General features: G+C 43.9%; 1 protein-coding gene across 4 annotated transcripts in view; it reads right to left on the reverse strand.

The window, feature by feature from the left end:
- Window positions 1-3,010: 3,010 nt before the first annotated feature.
- Window positions 3,011-19,373, reverse strand: part of SLC39A9 (solute carrier family 39 member 9) — a 48,031-nt gene continuing 31,668 nt past the window's right edge. For 2 of the 4 annotated variants that reach the window (XM_029950914.1, XM_029950915.1), the window contains 5 exons: window positions 17,298-17,492; window positions 10,718-10,786; window positions 9,483-9,568; window positions 8,883-9,017; window positions 3,011-6,915 (listed from right to left, as the gene is read on the reverse strand). In XM_029950914.1, coding sequence (XP_029806774.1) covers window positions 6,685-6,915; window positions 8,883-9,017; window positions 9,483-9,568; window positions 10,718-10,786; window positions 17,298-17,492 — 716 coding nt within the window. In that variant the 3' untranslated portion in view covers window positions 3,011-6,684. Of the gene's footprint in view, window positions 6,916-8,882; window positions 9,018-9,482; window positions 9,569-10,717; window positions 10,787-17,297; window positions 17,493-17,586; window positions 17,827-19,373 lie in introns of those variants that run through there. The other 2 variants (XR_003913018.1, XM_029950916.1) reach the window with 2 other exon arrangements.

Genomic DNA, 19,373 nt, shown 5'->3' on the forward strand with positions numbered 1-19,373 from the left:
GCCCTGTCTCTGGGCAGTCCTGAGACAGGGCTTGAGATGCCCTAAGCTGGGAGTTTCTTGGATTGATGAGATAGTTCTGTTCTCCTCAGCAGTCCCTAGGCGTCTGCCCTCTCTCTGCCTAACAACTGCTCACACCCAGGGTTGCCCAGGGAGAAGTGTATCTGGGGGTGGCCCAAGGACCTTGCTGCCCTGCCGGCCCGCCAGCTGCTTCAAGGCACTGACAAGGTCCCACTTGGCATCCAGAGGCATGACACGCTGCTCAGGAACATCGAAGGTATTCAGTGCTCCCCCTTGTGGGTGATGTGTGGATTAAAATGTATACATCAAGCTGGCTTCTAAGAGGAAGTTCATTTCATTGGGGGAGAGGGGATGTGTTCATCCGGCCAATAGGCCCAAAGCCATTTATTGTTACAATCTCACACACTCTTCCAGAACGTCTGAGGAAGAGCCAGGGTGCTGGCTTTTTTATCTGGAACAGAATCAGTAATTCACTGGATCAGAGGCTTGGGCCCCGGGCTTAGCTCCATCTTAACTCGATTAGAGACCTTGGGCAAGTGACTTAGAAACCCGCGAGGCTTCGTGCATCAAAAAGGAACCTTGTCTTGTGCATCGTGCTACCGTTGGAACGTTTTCTCCAGGTCCAATAGCATGTGTTCTTTCCTGGTTTCTCCAAATACCAAGCAAGAGAACAGAGGGAGGGTCTGCTCACATTTCTGCCCCTCCTGCTCCTACCTCTCTTACCTCCCCGCTCAGACAGGGGGACACTTGATTCGCACAGAGGCTGGAGGGCTGGAAGGGTGACAACAGAGGTTCTGTTCCGTGAGATGTCCCTTTGAGTACACTGGAGAGCAGAAGGGACAGGAGTTTGGGGCAGGGAGACCCACAGGATAGAAGGAAGACAGAGCACCTCCCCCCCCCCCCCGGTCCTCTGTACATAACACAGATGTCAGAAGCAGGGAGAGGGGGGTCCCACCTTTGGGCCCCAGCCAGAAAGTGGGGGAGACAAGCAGTGATGAGAGGGGGGTAGTCTCCAAGCTTGAGGTGCCAAAGAATGCTGGAGCACAAGGCTGTCTGGACTACCAGTCCATGCACCATCCGACTGGTGATAGGAAGTCAGAGGCTGGCCAGCTGGGCTGCGCCTGGGAAGGTTGGAGGGGAGGCCGCGATCAACGACCCTGGCCAGGCCTCGTTATCTGTGGAATCTTCAGTCTGGAAGCACAGTCACGTAGGGGACCAACCGGTCCCGCACATCACCGCTTGCTACCTCCCGTCTGCCTGCCAGCCAGCGTTACCTTCTGCGCACAGTCCACATTCTCTGCCACCAGGCCTTTGCCATGGAGGTTCTCCTGCTCGGAGAACCATTCCCAACGCTTCGCAGCTCCTTCTGCTTTGCCTCCAAATTCAGCACAGGGCTCATCTCCCCCTGGCTGTTGTCCCCAAAGCCTCACTCTGGGCTCCTGGCCCCCAGGAGTTCTCGCAGCCTCCCAGTACTCACCGCATTCTTGGCAACTGTTTTCTTGTTTGAATCCCTCTCTGAATTGCAGGCTCTTTAAGGACCGGAAGAGACCCTCCTCCCTTCTGAACACTCAGCTCCTACAAGCACCCCATCTGTAGGAAGGGCTCACATAGGCCGCTGAATGAAGAGGTAGGGTTCGGCTTATGCCCCGCTCCACCTTCTGGAGAATATGGGATCTATGCCCTCCTACACTTGACAGCCCTTGAAATCTGACGGTGGATATCAAGTTCTGCCCCCAGGAACATTCCAGATGAAGGCAAACCTCCAGTTCCTCCCACACCTCCCATTATCCTGGCTTCCTATCCTGTCTCCACCGGGCTCCCTCCTCTGACAGCTCTTGTATTTGTCAGGATCCCTCTACAAATAAGGCAGCCAGAATGGGACACATGTTTTCCCTCACGTTCCGACCCAAACTTATAAACTGGACAAGCCACGGCTAACAGTGCAACAGAAATCAGCAGCTGAGCCAGAAGTGGGATCCAGACGTCCAGGTCCCCCAGTCGGTCACATGGTACCTGACTCACATTAGCTGGTCGTGGATTAGGAGCCCACATCCAGCTAATTTCCCACCTGTACACACAGCCCCACGCCCTGACTCCTCACCTGTTTGCTCCCAAGCCCTCACCTCAGTGTGAGCAAGGGCCGAGCTGCAAGCAAGGCCAGCCACTGGGTCTGCCACCGATTAGGGGGACAGCTGGTGCCGGGGGGTGGAGAGGTCACCACAGATTAGAAAGTGCCTCCTTGGCACCCCAATTCGTGTGACAACATGTATTTATTTAGAACCTAGCTTCCTGGAGCTTATATTTTGGCAGGGAAGAAGGACACAGTAAGGATATATATTATAAAGCAGATTAAGAGGTGACCAGTGCTACAGAAAAAGAAATAAGAGAACAGGGTAGAAAGCCCTGGGGCAGGGTGGTCTCAGCAGGCCTAACGGAAGGAGACTTTAGATCCGAACTGCAAGGAGGGGAGGGAGCTTGGGGACTGAACACAAGGTTGCTTATTTCCGACGTTATATATATATATATATAAGGTGCACTGTAGGGCGCTGCCCTGGCTTGTTAAGAATTAGAAGCAAACTTACAAATTGCACTTCTATTAAAATCTCTACTTCCAGGGCTGGTTGTTCTCAGCCTCTGTATACTCACAGAGCAACTCTGCCCTTTGAAATGAACCCGCCGCGATTGGGATCTGTTGCCTGCTTCTCTTTCCTGGGAGTGGACAGCCACCTTCCTAAGTAATGTTTACTAAAAACCATGGCAAAGCAAAATAAAAGTCGGTGATTTAGTATCCTTTGGGGGGCCTGGTGTACTGAGTCTTTTGTCAACCCTTCCTCCTTTCCTTCCCTAAAAGATATGCATACGGTGGGCACATCTTTCCCTGGCCCGTCGAAGATTTTTATCACCTTTTCTGATGTTCAGAAGTGGGTCAGGTCGAGTCATCAAACAGAGAAGCAAGCTGCCAGGAGAGAAAGTACTGAGCCACTCACGGAGGTATGCACTAATAAAAATTTAATATCAGAAAACAGCAAAAAAAAATTTTTTTAACCATTCACAATTGATGTGGAAAGAGACAAAATTATAAGGCAGCCATCCATGGAATGATTTCATGTTTACAATGGATCCAGAGAAGGGGACATTTAAAATCACTGTTCAGGCTACTGAACCAGGGGAGCTGCAGTTGTATCCCATGAGACTCCCAACTTGCTAGAAGATGCTATCAGGAAAAAAAAGATCAAAGCCAAGTTCGTTGTGTTTAGGCTGAGCATATCTAGAGAATTCCCGATGGTTGTCTCCTTTCCTACAAGTCACAAATGTTCCTCAAGTCCCCTGAGGTGATTGATCTAGATGTCTCAGCTACAAAGGGGGCTGCATCATTGGCTTTAAGTTCATAGCATCTCCAAACAGTGCTCTTGGGATCATTCTGTTTTGGGCAGAAATCTTCTAACGCAAGGAGATGGTTCCCCTGGAGGCCACCTTGCACTGCGGGGGTTTTAGAAGAATCTGGTCCTTATTCTCAATCTCCCAAGGGGCCTGGGAGCCCTGCAGGCAGCAACATTCTCTGGGGGCTTGTGCGGTTGTCAGACAGCCCCCGTGTTTAGTACCTAGCTACCACGTGTCTGAGGGGCATGATACACTCGGATGCTGGGGCGTCCTCCTCGGTCTAATCCTCGGAAAAGAGAAAAGCCAGGAAGTGACACTTAGGAGTAGGCTGGTAAGAAACACAATTCCAAGGTCTCCTTGTTACAAAGAACGGTCTCCTTGAAACGACCACCTCTCTCCTTTTTCTAATAATTCATTACACAGGAACATGGCTATTGGCTGTTCTGAACAAGGAAATAAAAAGGTAATGGGGAAAAGAGAACACTAGCCTCTGGAGGTGGTACTGTTTCCAACTCCCTACGTGCCGCAGTGGGGAAGCCACCAGGCCTGGAACATCGCCGCCTCGGGGAAATGGGGACTGTGGGCAACTTGCTGGGAAAAGGGAGGGGAGTGGGCAGTAGTGTTTTACAACTTAATTTGCCACTTAAGAGTGCATCTGGAACCTGAAGTCATTGATCTCTACCGAGGAAATGGGAATCAAATTGCAATTAAGATGAACTTTGGTCATGAGGAAGGATGGACCAGGCTTTTCACCGTCAGCTGCATCTCTTTGGTAGCCAATACTCCCATCTGGGATCATGGCAGCTGCTTAAGTGTTGCCAATGTTTCCAAATGTGTGAGAGCATTAAGGCATCTACGTCTAAGGAGGGGGCAGTTCTGAACAAGAGGAAAACGGGACGGAAATGTGCCAGTGAGTGACCACTGCTGTGGCCTGTTCTGGGACACTGCCCACCACGAGCGAGTCCCTCCCCCGGTGAAGAAGGTCTCTGCCACGCTGCTCGGTCCCCTGCTGCCTGGAGGTGCCTTTGGGCCCTGTGGGGTGAGGACGGCTATTCTGCCTGCTGACCAGGAGACACAGGGGTAGTTCCTGGGGCAGCAGCTTTCAAATCGGGGAAACCTGTCGCTTCTGAGAGCTGACAGGCCTGGAAGGGTTTGCTTGTTAATGCAAGGTCCAGAGAGGAAGGCAGACTTAGAAGTGTGATGGTTCGATCCTTGCCAGAGTTCAAGGCCCCACCTGCCCAGCAAGATATTCTAGCCACACTTTTCGTGACGGCAAGGCACTACTGAAAGAGGCTTTGGCCAGCGGAACAAACGACTCATCATTGCACGCAACAGTCCGCTAGAAAGTGCTGCTATCCAAACCGAGCCAGACACACGATGTGCTATTGATTTAACAAAGTAAATTTCCAGGGAGAACCAAGGCGACCATCCGGAAGGACCACAGGAAGCCCCAGGACTCTGCGTGAGTCAGAGCCGCTATCAGGAAAGTCTGAGTGACTCTCCATGCCGTACCTTCTGTTGGTTTTAAGCGCGTATGCAATGGCTGCCCACCGCTACACACAACCGTGTCCTATTTATGCTACTTTGGTCTACAGCCAGCAGAGGGCTCGCAAGGCCTATTTCCATAGCTGCTGACCCAGTGACAAATCTAGGAAGAAAATAAAGAAATTATAGGCATGCTGGCAGATACGTCATATAAAACATTTTACGAACTCCTAAACCTGCTGCCCTGAAGAAAACGGTCTTGGTTCCCTCTTTATATAATGTTTTTGAAATGGTACAGAAAATCAAAATAAATTAATACCACAATATTATACACTTAGTTGGTAACACAAAGTTTATAGGGGTTTTGGCAAATATGGGAAAATCATCCTAATTTGTTGAACACTTGTTACCTTCTCAATTGTTTAAATTCCCAGAATATTAGTGATTGTGTCATCTCACATATGAGGAAGTGATATTTTAAGGGCTGATCAGAGTTGCATTTGACATGACAGTGACTTCATTGAAGGGAATAAAGAACAGAGACAGTGTCATCTTCATCATCCCAGTTCAAGAAGTGGTTGTGTGATGAGAGTTCGGTTCGCACCAACACTACCGTCGCCAACAGCAGGAGCAGCACAGGAGGGGGGAGTCAGGAGGAAAGCACGGAAAAGACGAAGAGACAAGAGACATGATTTCAGTGAACTTTAAACCAAGAGGCAAGCACTTCCCACTTGTGATACGTTGTCACTGTCCTCGCCGCTGCAGGTGTTTAGGTGACGCTGGCCTAGCACTCCCCACCGGACACTGAGTACCCTGCCCAAGGGACTGCCGGCCTGCTGAGATCAGACTTGAAAAGAAAAGAAAAGCGGGGCGGCGGGGGGGACCACATAGGTTTTGGTAATCTTAATTTTAAAAAGATTACTACAAAAAGGTCAGTCACTATCCAAATTCACTTCAAATGAATACCCCTTAATTTCAAAAGGTACTTTGCGATCTGACTGTTCTCAAAGGAAAGGCTGGGAGGGCCTGGCCCCTCTGGAAGAATGCTTGGTAGGCAGGCATTCTGCAAGAGAGAACCTGAAAAGAAATGCCAGCCACCTCTTCAGATGCTAGGCCGTCTCTGCGGCTCCGTCGGGCAGAACGGCAGGCTCCCTTTAAGAGGCAGTTGTGAAGGGAGGCTTGCTAAGTCTCTCCAGACACCCCCTTTCTAATGGACAGCTCTCGAGTAAAAAGTCAGCTTTTAATGTGTCTTGCATCATTTTCCTGACTCTTGCTCCAGATAACTTACAATTATCTTTAGCATCTAAGACAGTGGGCATGATGACCTTGACCAAGGCATGTGGCATAGACGCTAAAGCACCAGTCCTACACGGTGAGAACCATGTTAAAAATCAATGGATACGGTAAGTGGCAGAGCCTCTGAACTAAGGAAGAGATTTAGCTTAATTACAGAACACTGTCCTTTCATAATTACTATTTCATTGTGAATATGAAGTTCTCCGCTTTTCCTTAAAATGCAATTCCATCTTCCCTGAGAATAGGGTTAAGAGAAACATCAAAACTCTACACGCCACGGGCCCTTTAAAAAACGAATGGAATGTCCACATCCAGTCGCGGTGTGTTGCTTCTCCTCTAACAGCGTTCCGTGACTCCGGGTTTTAATCTCACCTCCCTCCGGCCTCTGGGAACGCAGGTGGAGATGGGCGAGTGAGACAAGAGACTGAGGAAGTGAGCGGCTGTCACGCGTGGCTGTTCTCACTGGATGGCGCACGGCCATGGACTGACGCTGGAGCCTGACGCTTAGTGCTGGTGTCCGACTGACAGGATGAGGGGGATGAGGCAGCCCAGAACCAGGGCGGCCACCTCCAGGCGGCTGAGGCCTCTCCCGCCAGTGGAGTCGGGTTTGTGACTGTGCCCCATTCCGCCCACCTCGGGGAGGACATGTACGGTGGCAACATAAAGAAATGTCCCAGCAGAGAAAAGCATGGCCACTCCAGTGGCATTGACCTCTGAAAGGGCTTCTTTACTGCTCTGTGAATTAAGAGAAACAGAGAGAGAGAGAAGAAGAAAAATTAAAAGTCAGGGTCAGGAAGAAGTCCTGATAAAAACAGTATTCACAACAGGTGCGCTATGGGACACTGGGGACATCTTAAGATCAGAACGATTTTGTTATTGATGAGAAGCTTCCAAATAAGGGTTTAAGACTATTGATAACGCACAAAATTGTTTTTCAAACTTCAAGTCTGGCTGAACAGGTCTGGCATGTCTGGCATGTCTGATTCTTACAATGGAATCAATGGCATTCTTAAGGCAGATATTAAACTTCACACATTCACTCATTTATTCTACTGAGAGCTGACAAACGCCGCCTACCGCCCAGGCTCAGGCCAGTTCTTGAGACTCGGGGCTTATCAACATGCAGCATCTGCTCTCAGAGGCTAGAAGCATCTTATAAGCCGATCTTGACACAAGTAATTTCACACTTTTTCTACTAAAAAAGTGGACCCATGGACTACGACAATTAAAAATTTAAGAGAAGAGCACACCATGATGTAGCATGTAACCCCATGCTTCCAGGATTACACTTTTCTGTCTAAAGTTCTTTTTTTTTTTTTTTAATTTTTTCAATGTTTTATTTATTTCTGATAGAGAGAGAGAGACAGAGCATGAGAGGGGGAGGGGCAGAGAGAGAAGGAGACACAGAACCAGAAGCAGGCTCCAGGCTCTGAGCTAGCTGTTAGCACAGAGCATGATGTGGGGCTCGAACCCACAAACGTGAGATCTGACCTGAGCCGAAGTTAGAGGCTTAACCGATTGAGCCACCCAGGTACCCCTCTGTCTAAAGTTCTAAAGCCTCTGATCAATGAAGTGATAAATAGGGTGATTCTTAAAAGGAACTATATATGGCCTGAGAGAAGAAAAGTTCTTCAAATGATCAGAGTTTAATGACACCTCATTTCTTAGCAATCCAGACCAACGGAACTTAACCGTGTTTTGACCATCTCGCTTCTCATTTGTTCCTTTTAATGTAAGTTTTATGGTATCAGCTGTGAACTGAATGACACTCGGAAGAATCTGTGACCTTCAGAGAGAGCATGGGGGAAAGCAGGTCCACGAACAAGCCCTAAGTCAGTCTGGTACTGAGATCCTTCTCCTGTCACCTGCCAGCTGACACTGAAATACAACAGGTTGTTGAGACCCGCTGCCCCGGGGGACAGAACCAGAGGACAGGGACACGTCCGACTTGCACAGCAGGGAAGAAGACCCAGACTCAGAAATGACAAGTGGCAGACACATGTTACTTCAAGTCTGATGTCACGTTCAGTGCAATGAGAAAGAACTGGACATTTCATATGTGGTGATATGAGAACGGAGACATCTCTGCTCATCCCCTGTCCTCCTCAAGCTGCCGTTTGCTTGGCCCTCACTCTTCCCAGGCCTGCTTAAACATTGCACACTGTGACTCACTATACGTCTGTCAAATAAAACCAGTGGGTCTGGTTAGCCTTAAGTTATGTGACTTGAAAGATTATATATATGTGCAAATGTTCTCAGAATTGAAGGGGAAGACATTTTCAAATTAAATGAACAGAAAAATGCTCTAAATTGATGAAGAGAATGCCTTGGAATTGAGATGTTTACCTTGTCCTGGTTTTTACTCGTAACTTCATTTTTATTTATTTATTTATCATTTTATTTTATTTTTGAGAGAGACAACGAGCAGGGGAGGGGCAAAGAGAGGGGAAGAGAGAGTCCCCAGCAGGCTCTGCTTGGTCAGCGAGGAGCCTGATGTGCGGCTTGAACTCACGAACCTTGAGATCATGACCTGAGCTGAAGTCGGACGTTTAACCAACTAAGCCACCCAGGCGCCCCACTTTCCATTTTAGTTTGAGGAAGTAACTTAAGTGAAAAACTCAACATACAAAACCCTAAGTTCTGGTAAATCACAAAAGAATTGGATACTTGTCTAGACAAACTCGGAATTGAAAAAGACGTACCTTACTTAGTCCTAAGTATGTCACCATGGCCATAACTGGTGCGGCCAGTGCAAACACCAGCAAGTGTTTTCTGATTCGATTCCGTTCTAGGCCTGCGTGCATTAAGAAGGAAACCAGCCCAAAAGCAGCTGGTGCCTGGAAAAGAAAAATTATTCCTAATTACTCTTAAAGTATGAGTTGCTTCTATATTATGAAGTACATGTCATTTGACTGGATTCTCACCAAAAAGACCAGGCGTGGTACCAAGACTGAGCTCTGCCTTCTAGGAATTAATGTTCCAAGCTCAGAAAATATCCTACGCATGCGTGTGTGTGTGTGTGTGTGTGTGTGTGTGTTTCTTAGTGGGAAGAGAGAAACGATCAAGAAGATTATAAAAAAATATTTACGAACAAAAATTACTTAAACTATAGAAATCTGTAGAGAATTTAATAATTTGTGTAGAGGACCATAAAAAAAGTCCCTTCAATCTAGTCAACATCTCAAATGAATGGCAATTATGAAAATAATGGAAAATATTTTCTCATTTCAGGAGAATGGCCAAAGAGAACTTTTAATTATGAATACATTCGGTATCAAACCTCTCGCTAAGATTGGACTCACCTTATGTAGCATTATGGCCACAAACACAATTAACTGGACGCTAGTCTGGGAAGTAGAGGCCGCCGCTCCTAAGGCAACGCCATCAGCTACATTTAGAAAAACCAAAACATAAAACACTCTCAATACAACAACAGCATCTATACTAGAGCCGCAGTCTTATATGTGGGTTTTACAGTCAGGTAGACCTGCATTGGACTCTGGGAAGGTTCTTTAACCTTTCTCAACCTTAGCTTTCTCATCTTTAAAATGGATTCAATGAAATATGTATTCTTTGGGTTTTCATGAGGGTTAAATGAGATAACATAGGTAAGCAGCTTAGCACCTGGCCCCAAATATTCAACGTACCAGCTGTTATTTGAAAAGTTAGAAAGTATATATAAAGTATTATAAAGTATAACCCACTGATTAATCAAACTGTAATAGCAGAAATAGCAAAGATTACGAAGAAAGCAACTCTGCATCTTGTAGATGTAAAAATACAACGTAAGAGTGCTACAACTTTATAGACACGATTTATACATCAGAAGTAAATGCTGGCTGGCTGAATTTTTGTCAGATCAGCATGTTGTACGGGAAAGGCCAGGTAATAGCATGCCACCTTTCACATGCCTTTGTCATTCCCAGCATTCCAGTACTGGGACTGGGCTTTGGTGATCATTCTAAGGCATGCCCAGTTAGCAACCCCGAGCCTTCTGCGGTCTCTGGCCCACCTCTGCCTCAACTGGAACTTGAGGTGTACACTGAGCAACAGGGCTATTCAGTAAGTACAAAAGTGTCAAAACTCTTTTCCTGATGAAACTCTAGGGCTGAGGTCAGCAAATTTTTTCTTAAAGGGCCAGAGAGGAAATATTTCAGGTTTTGCAAGCCATTTGCTCTCCTGCAGCCACAGCACCCTGCCATTACTGTGCCAAGACAGTCACGGGCAGATGTAAACAAGTGGGCATGGTTGTGTTCCAAAAAGAACTATTTATAAGCACTAAACTTTAAATTGCATGTAATTTCCAGATGCTACAAGATCTTTTCAACCATTAAAAAATAGAAAAACCATTCTTAGCTTGCAACCCCCGAACACTGAGTACGCCAGGGCCTATGCTTGGGTTGGAGAACTCCATTACGCAGGCTCTCCCGGAAGGCCAGCCCTGGAGCGTGTCTCGGGGGTGGTCCCGGGAATGTACACACTGAGCCTTCCGTGGTGCGCCAGAAGAGGAAGGGCTCTCGCTGCAATCCCGCCCTACCTGCGGCATGGACGACCAGACCCAGCGTGGTGGTGATTTTGGAATTGTTGGGCCTTGCTGTTTCTGGATCTGAAGCAAAAATAAGCGAGTCAGTCATTAAGCAATGTGAGACAGAAACTGTTAGAACACTGACCTGGAGGTGGAAGAATTCTTTGAAAGCTCTTAAAGTAGATTCTATTTTCCTCCCAACTGTCTTTCCTTCTGACTGGCTTCAAACACTTAGAAACTATCCTGAAAGAGGTGGGCAGGAGGGAACCTTTCACTGGCCCCAGCCTTCCCTGAACAGACGCTATGTAAGTCCTAACGGCCTCAGCTGCCTGGCACCCCTAAGCCCTCCAGCTCTCCCTGGAAAGTGCTCGGTGGCCTCTCATGGCTTCTCTCCAGACCAACTGGGTCATCACTGCCTACCTGCTCCTCTCCCCTGGCCTCCTGTGACGTTAGCTCTCTCCCAAGACCACAATGTCTATCATGTTTGCCCTTCCCCATTTAATCGTCGCCGTCATCCTAATCTAAATTTTCATCAACTTGAACCTGAATTAGTAACAGGCTCTGAGCTGGTCTCCTCTAGCTCTCATTTCTCCTTAATCTGATTCATCTTATACATCCTTGTCAGATTCATCTCTGAATCACAGCCCTTCTGACGTGCCAGTCAACTAGTTAAGGATCCGCTGCTTATCAAATTCAGTCCAAAATGCTCCATTCAGTAGGTTCTTAAGCTCTTTATCAACTGGTATCATCTTATTTCTCACTAGTCAGCCCGGTTAAACCATCTTCTTTAACACCTTCTAACAAAACATTCTCATTCTCCCTTCCTCAAATCTCTTGTCTTTAGCTCTTGGCACATGGGTAACTTCTGAGCTTCTCAATCCAAGTCTAATTCTAGGGCCACTTCCCTTAAGAAAGAATTAAAGATCAAATCCAGCTCAAAAGGTTCCCGTTGCCTAGAAACAAAGAGCTCTAAGTGCACATATCACCACCTGAGATACATAAACCTGTTTTCACACAAACAGTCTTATGTCCCCAGATTGACTGTAAACTACACAGAAATGGATTTTCCACTTCTTGCAATTTCCTTTTCACATGTCTTACAGGATGTTGCACAGGAATGGAAAGCCACTAGCTAATTAATAAATCCTTATTAGAGAGGGGAGAAAACATTTCTCTGTATGAATGTTACTGCTATCATGGGAAATATACCAGCAAGTCAATAATGTCCAAACAATGTAAAGGTAAAGATGAGGACATCAAAATGCCAGATGAAATGACAGAAGGACATTGGCCAAATAAATTCCCAGAGATTTAATCTTCTGGGAACCCAGCACATAGGAAGAATGGTTTACAGTGGCAGAAAAAACACAAGTTAAGTAACATGTTATCTTTTTACTAAAAATAAAGTTATCTTCTTAATAAAATACTGCAAGGAAAGGGAGCTAAAGCCCCTACTTGGTCTGAGACAACAAATATTTCAATAACACCCCAAACTGAAGATTATCATATCATACTGTGTGACAAGCTTGTTTTGACTTTTCTAGTTAAAAAAGAAAGCATCTTAAATAGAAATTAGAGGTTTTACAATTAAAACACAGTTTTTATAAACCTATAGGAAAAGATTACTTCAACTTCAACATAAATGTAATGAATAAATTCTTACTGAGATTTAATAATAGATACACCCCTGCAGATAATTGGTAAACCCAGATTACCATGAAAGCCAGCAAAAACGGTGACCTCAAAGATAAAACAGGAAGAAGGATAAACGAACACATGCTAGTTTTAATTCTTTGTATCGGATCAGAGGGCACGAGTGGGCCTTTAAATGCATTTAAAATGGAAACTGACAAGAATCGCAAAAATGTCATAGAGGCCAATGTGGGCAACTGTGTAACGCAGAAGGAAATCAGCTTCCATCCAACCAGAGGGTGCTTCTTATTCTTATTTGCTATTTGGTAAAAGTGCACAAATAAAACCAATTACATCTAAATCAACTTCCCAATATGTGTAAGACTATTAAAAAAATGTACGGAAAAATACTGAAAAGAAATAGTAAATGCAAGATTAACAAACGAAACAAAAAATACCCTTGGACTGAAAAAGCAAAATTCAATTCCATGAATTTTGAAAAAAACTTTTATTTGGAAAGAATTTCAAATCTTCAGAAAGTTTTGAGAATGTTCAAAAAACATTCACAACATCCTGTCTAACATTTTGCCCCATTTGCTTCATTATTTGTGTTCATGCTTTTTTTCTATCCACACTACACACACACACACACACACACACACACACACACCACACACTTTTTTTCTTGTACCATTTCAAAGTAAGTCACATACATCATAACTCTTTACCCCTAGATATTTCAAAATATATTTCCTTAAGAGAAAGGACATTTTCTTATATAATCACAGCACAGTTATCAACTTTAGTAAATTTAATATTGATACTTTTTTCTAATCTCTCTTGCATGTTCTAATTTTGTTAATTGTTCAGCAAAGTCTTTCAGAGCATTTTTCCCTCCCAGGAAGGATCCAGTCTGGGGTCATATATGTCCTTAGTTGTTTCTGTCGTCCCCTTTAATCTGCCTCTGACTTTTGCAACATTGATATCTTTGAAGAATACATGTCCCTTCCTCAGCCTTTCTTGTTTTTGAACACAATGACCCTTCCTTTTTGGGTCTGTCTGATGTGTCCTTACATTATGCATTCTCAGACGGAACTGTCTACACGTGCTGCCTCTTAGGATGTCACATCTAGATGCACAGAATGTCCATCTAGATGGAATGTGAATTTTGGATTATATCCTTGATGCTGTGAATGTTATCTTGTGGATACTCTGGATTCTATTATATTCCTCCAAAGAGTGTTGATTTTGTGTTGTGCTTAAGTAACTTGGTTTGGCTCAAACTGCAAAGTCTGTCTTTTGGGCAGCTGCTCAAGTCTCGGTTTAGTTCTCCCATCTTTAGCCGAGTCTGCCCACAAAAGGATGGCCCGGAGCCTTGCCAGACGTGGGTAGAATTTATACTAAAGATGTGGGGCTGTACCTTCCAGTGGCTGTAGTTACCCTGAACTCTGTCCTCTGGTTCCTTATGCCAGAAAGACGGAGTTTTCTATCAGTTTTAGCTACCTCACTGGGCACTGACTGCTTAAAAGCAGTAAAAATAGGAACTCACCCCGTTCCATGGGTTGAATCCCCTCCAGAATTTTCCTGCTTTGGGTCACTCTCCAGTGTCCTTAGGTAGTAGTTTTTAAAGTAATATGCTTGGAGTTTATAATTATCTGTAAGGAGGCTGGTCTGATAGGAACTTATTTGCCCCCACTGAAAACAGATGCCAGTGACATTAACTTCGTTCATCTGGTCAAGGTATTATCAGATTTCTTCACTTAGTTACTTCTTTTTCCCTTGCAACTAAAAAGCAAATCAAAATTTATCCCCAAATGTAACATTTATTGGTGATGCTGGCCTGAGCCGTTTTTCACTATGAGGATTGCAAAAATGATTTTCTAATGCCAGCACGCTTCCCACACTCACAAGTCATCCTTGAGCAATCTACCATAAGCAAGTATGCTCCCTTCTCTTTCTCATGTGGACGTGCTCATTGATCCTCATGTTTTCAATGGTTTATGCTTTGTTACTATTTTTAATAATTCTGGAGCTCAAACTGTCCTAGAGCTGGCCAGTGGGAGCCCCTTCAAGCTGGCTCTATATTCCGTGACAAATTTCCATTTTCTTCCTTCCTACTTTTTTTTGTTGTTGAGCACTAGATATCCCAAGCTTATTTTGTACTTACCCTGCCCCTGTCCTGGAATCAGCCATTTCTCTGAAGAGCCCTGGTATGCTCATTGCTAGTGGGGTGTCTTTACTTCTAGGCCCTCTCTGCAGACAGAGCTAGGACATACATACATGTACACATAAACACACATGTATATATGTACACATATACACACATATACACATATTCATTTTAGAAATCATGAGTCCGACAGCTCCAATTCCGGTCCATCCCTATCAAGGTTCTCTCTGGCCTTCCCATTTCATATTTGTATGTCCCCTCTTCCACAGGGAGAAGTCTGGTTCCACCAATACACTTACTCATTTGCTCAATCCTACAGTACACCTAAAACATTTTCAGAATTGTTTTCACCTATGCCATTACAAAAAGCAAAGTGTAATAGAGAGTTTGGTAATTGTTTATGCTTCTACCCCCAACTCCATCCAAAACTAAAAATATACAGTCGAATACTACATTTGTAAGCCACTTGGTTTTTTAAGACTCCTTCATTGTGATTGTTATTCATTTGAATTATCGTTCGTCTGCTTCAGTTAGCCTCCCCTATCCTTGCTGATTTCATTTTATTTTTTGAATACAGGGTATATATATAAACAGGCACACCCAGGGAAGTGCCATGGCCCCCTGAAACTCCTCTACCCTGTCCTACCCCACCTCCACCTCTTACAGGTTGTCCAACTGATCTGGTTTTATCCCCCTTTTCTTATACAAAATGTACCATACGATAGAAACTAATTTACATTTCAGCTCCCCCCGCCCACTTAACAATATCTCCTGGAAATCGCTCCCTATCAATTCACAGAGATCTGACTCCTCACTCTTTTTCATAGCTCCCGAGAACTCTATTATAGGCGCGCATCCCACTTCATTCAACCAATTTCCATGACTGGATATTTAAGCAGTATTAACAACGGTAAATAATGTTGCATGACATAATCTTGTGCGTGTGTATTTTCGTACTGGAGCTGTAGTATCAGGATCAATGCCTAGAACTGGGATCTTGGCGTTGAAGAGTAAATACAAATGCAGTTTCGTTAGGTATTGCCAAGCTCTCCTCCGCAGGGCTGTACAACTTTGCATTCCCACAGCAGCAGCTGAGGGTGTGTCCACTGAAACAGAGCTTTGGAATTTTTGCCTGACCGGTAAGAAATGGTATGTCAGCAGAGTTTTGATTTGCATTAAATGAAATTGAACACCTTTTCATGTTTAAGGACCACTTTAATAATGTTTTAGGAACTATCTGTTCATGTCTTTTGCCTGCTTTTTCATTGATTTTTTTTGTAGGCCAAGGGTTCTTAACTTGGGGCCCACGTAGAAGAACACAGGTAGAATGCAGGGGCTGCCTGTGACTTTGACTTGGAAAAAAACCCTGCATTTTAATTTTTACTAACCTCTAGCTGAAATCTATTATTTCCTTAATTATGAACACAGACCAAACACGACAGATCTTAGCACTACCTCTACTTTACTGCCGGTAGTAATCAGATAATTTCATGTTCTTTTACAGTTGAAAATGCCTTCATATTCTTGCTTTCACTCATCACTACTTTAAACTAAGGACTTCGGCCACCACACTGCACGATTTCAGTCCCTTGTCTGCAGATGCTCGTGTGACGAAGTGGGCAGCTCTCAGGTAGCTCTTCACCTACAGTCATCCAGGCAACAAAACAGCAGAAGTCCTGGGTCCCCCTTGGGGGCTGCTCTCCAGCAGTTCCTGCCTACAATGTCCTCTGTCAGTGTCTCTGAAGAGATCTATAAATCTCTATATCACCAAACCCCAGAGTTTGATGCAACTCTTCCACATTTATTTTTATCGTGGATCAGGATCTTTTTTTTAAGTTTAATACAAACCATATCAAAGGTGCTGACCCAGCCAAAGATGGATTCATTGATCTTAAGACAAAAAAGTTACTTGGCTGCCTTGTTGGTGGAACATGTGATTTTGGATCTTGGGGTTGTGAGTTCGAGCTCCATGCTGGGGGCAGAGTTTACTTTAAAAAACAGATTAAAAATGTTTTTAAAATTTCTTTAAAAAATTACTATATCTGGAGTTAAATTTAAAGTCTTAGAGGACTGTAGTTGAGAGAAGTTTAGCTTTCTTTAGAAAGCAAGCTGTGAATGAGTTTTAAGTATATCTATAAGAAAATATCTTTGTGAATCAGGATTCTCTATACTAGTAACTATCAAAACAAGCAACCAAATCAACTGAATGTTCAACATGACACTCTGTTGCCTTGTTAAAGTCCATCTCACAATTTAAGATCTTTAGCCGAGCTAAGCAAGAAAAGCTGTTGTGCTGATGTCCTAAAAAATAAAATTTAACTCCACCTGGCATATGATTTAAATATATTATCTCCTGCTAATTAAGGCATCAATAAAGAAGACATATATTCCTATATCATAAATTTGTTTTTATTGTTTTGGAACTGAATTTCAATATAATTGGATTTCCTCTGCAATTCTATGCCTTAAGCTTTACACATTTAAAAACATTTAAGAGGTCCACAGGCTTCCAAATGCCTAAAGGCTCCATGGCACAAAAAAGGTTAAGAACTTCTGTGCTAGACTTTCAATGAGACAGCTTTGAGATGAATGACCCACTAAGCACCCCATTGTGCCATAGGTCACAACCACTAGCTCCCCAACTGAATAAAATGTTCACCAGAACCCAGAGAAGACAAGAGTTTTCAGCACTAAGCAAGTCCACTGATAACACACAGAATTGTTTAATGATCTGTAACTTTCTAAACTGCTCTTTTCTTGCACTGCCCAGAAAGCCTTGGAGCCACTTACCATCAGGAGAATGCACATGGGAGCTGCCAATCTGGTCTACGAGCAGCATGAAAACGAAGCCCAGAACAAGGGAAACGCCAATGTAGGCGTGCAGCTGTGTATGGTCATGGCTGTGCTCATGTTCGTGGACAACTGGTATTTCTGCTTTGTCTGATGCAATAACATTTTGGGTCTCACTTGCCTGGTGGTGCTTACCTAGAAGAGAATGAACCATAAAGAGAAAATGTTGTCCCCTTGAAACACGTTCACATAGAAGCTTCCATTCCTCTGCATTTCCAGCTCTACTTACTTTACTGCACAGATATCTACTTCCTACATCGTAATCCAGCCAATCAGAAACTCCTTTGGCATGTAGACCTTTTAACTGCCCATTATTCTCAAAACCTAGGAAGTGGAAGCAAATTACCAAGCAAGAAAGCAGTCATATTCCCAAGTGATACATCATCCTCTTTCCTGGCTGAGAAATTCCTGCCAATATCATGAGAAACTACAGTTAGTTTTAGGGGTGCCTGGGTGACTCAGTTAAGTGGCTGACTTCGGCTCAGGTCATGATCTCAAGGTTTGTGGATTCAAACCCTGTGTTGAGCTTTGCGCTGACAGCTCAGAGCCCGGAGCCTGCTTCAGGTTCTGTCTCCATCTCTCTCTGCCCCTCCCCTGCTCGCACTCTGTCTCTCTCTCTTTCAAAAATAAACATTAAAAAAATCTAGTGAATTTTATTCTGATGAAAATAGGTGAATGAAGAGCAGTAATAATGAAAATAATTTTAACCAAATTCATCTGGTTTTACACCTAGGTTGATATAGAAATTGCAAATAAAAAGTAAATGGAGTATAAAGATTTTATTAGTTCTATAAAGTATATTTATAAAATATAAGTATAAAAATATTTTATAAAATAGAAAATAATATATTTCTAAAAAATATCAGGAGGCAATCACTAACTAGAAACCAAAAGGGCCGAGCAGTTTAAAGACACATCCTTCAGTCTAAATTCAGGTCTAGAAATACAATTGCTGAGATACTCCGAGTAACAGGAAGGGATACTTGGCCCAGTAATACTGTCTAGTTTATATTCACATATGACACTCAAAGCATATATGCTTCAAGGCTAGAATCCTGATCTTTGCTGTGTTTCATGTTAACATATTAGACATTCCTCATTTATACTTAGATTAAGCATTTTTACCTTTGATCAAAAAAACTGTAATTTTTAGACCCTTGTAATATTTTAGACTCTGCCTTCTTTTTTTTTTTTAACGTTTATTTGAGAAAGAGAGTGAGAGAGTGAGTGAATGTAAGTGGGGGAGGATCAGAGAGATGGGGAGAGAGAGAATCCCAAGTAGGTTCGGCACTGTCAGTACAGAGCCCGATGTGGGGCCCGAATTCACGAACCATGAGATCATGACCTGAGTCAAAGTCAGATGCCACCGATGCATCCCTGCCTTAATTCTTTACAAGACATTTTTGAGGGACACAAAGCACATGCCATCCTAAGATTAAAAACCAAACCAAACTTTTATATCCTAATTCTTGAGATTTTTGTTTTCATAGCTGTTTTCTTTTTTTAACCTTCTAAAAAATGCAATAAAATATATGTAATACAAAATTCACTTACCATTTTTAAAAGTTTATTTACTTATTTTGAGAGTGAATGTGGGGGAGGGACAGGGAGAGAGAGATGGAGAGAGTCCCAAGCAGGCTCCTCGTGGTCAGTGCAGAGCCCAATGCGGGGCTTGATTCCATGAACTGTGAGCTCCATGACCTGAGCCAAAATCCAGCTGGACGCTTACATGCCAGACCACCCCGGTGCTCCTTAGCCACCTGTAAGTGTAGCGTTCTGCAGCATTAAGTGCAGTCACACTGCTCTGCCACCACCACCACCTCTATCTCCAGAACTTTTTCATCATCCCAAAGGAGATTTTTAAGCCAGAGATTTTTTGCTAACACTGATTTTGTCTACTTGTTTTTAAATTAAATGTCTACGTTTTCTATAGTTTTCATCATATAGGTCTTTTACATCCTTGGTTAGGTTTACTCCTAGGTATTTTATAGTTTTTCATGCAATCATGAATGGGAT

The sequence above is a fragment of the Suricata suricatta genome, chromosome 9, assembly GCF_006229205.1.
Source record: "Suricata suricatta isolate VVHF042 chromosome 9, meerkat_22Aug2017_6uvM2_HiC, whole genome shotgun sequence".
In the NCBI taxonomy this organism is placed as follows: domain Eukaryota; kingdom Metazoa; phylum Chordata; class Mammalia; order Carnivora; family Herpestidae; genus Suricata; species Suricata suricatta.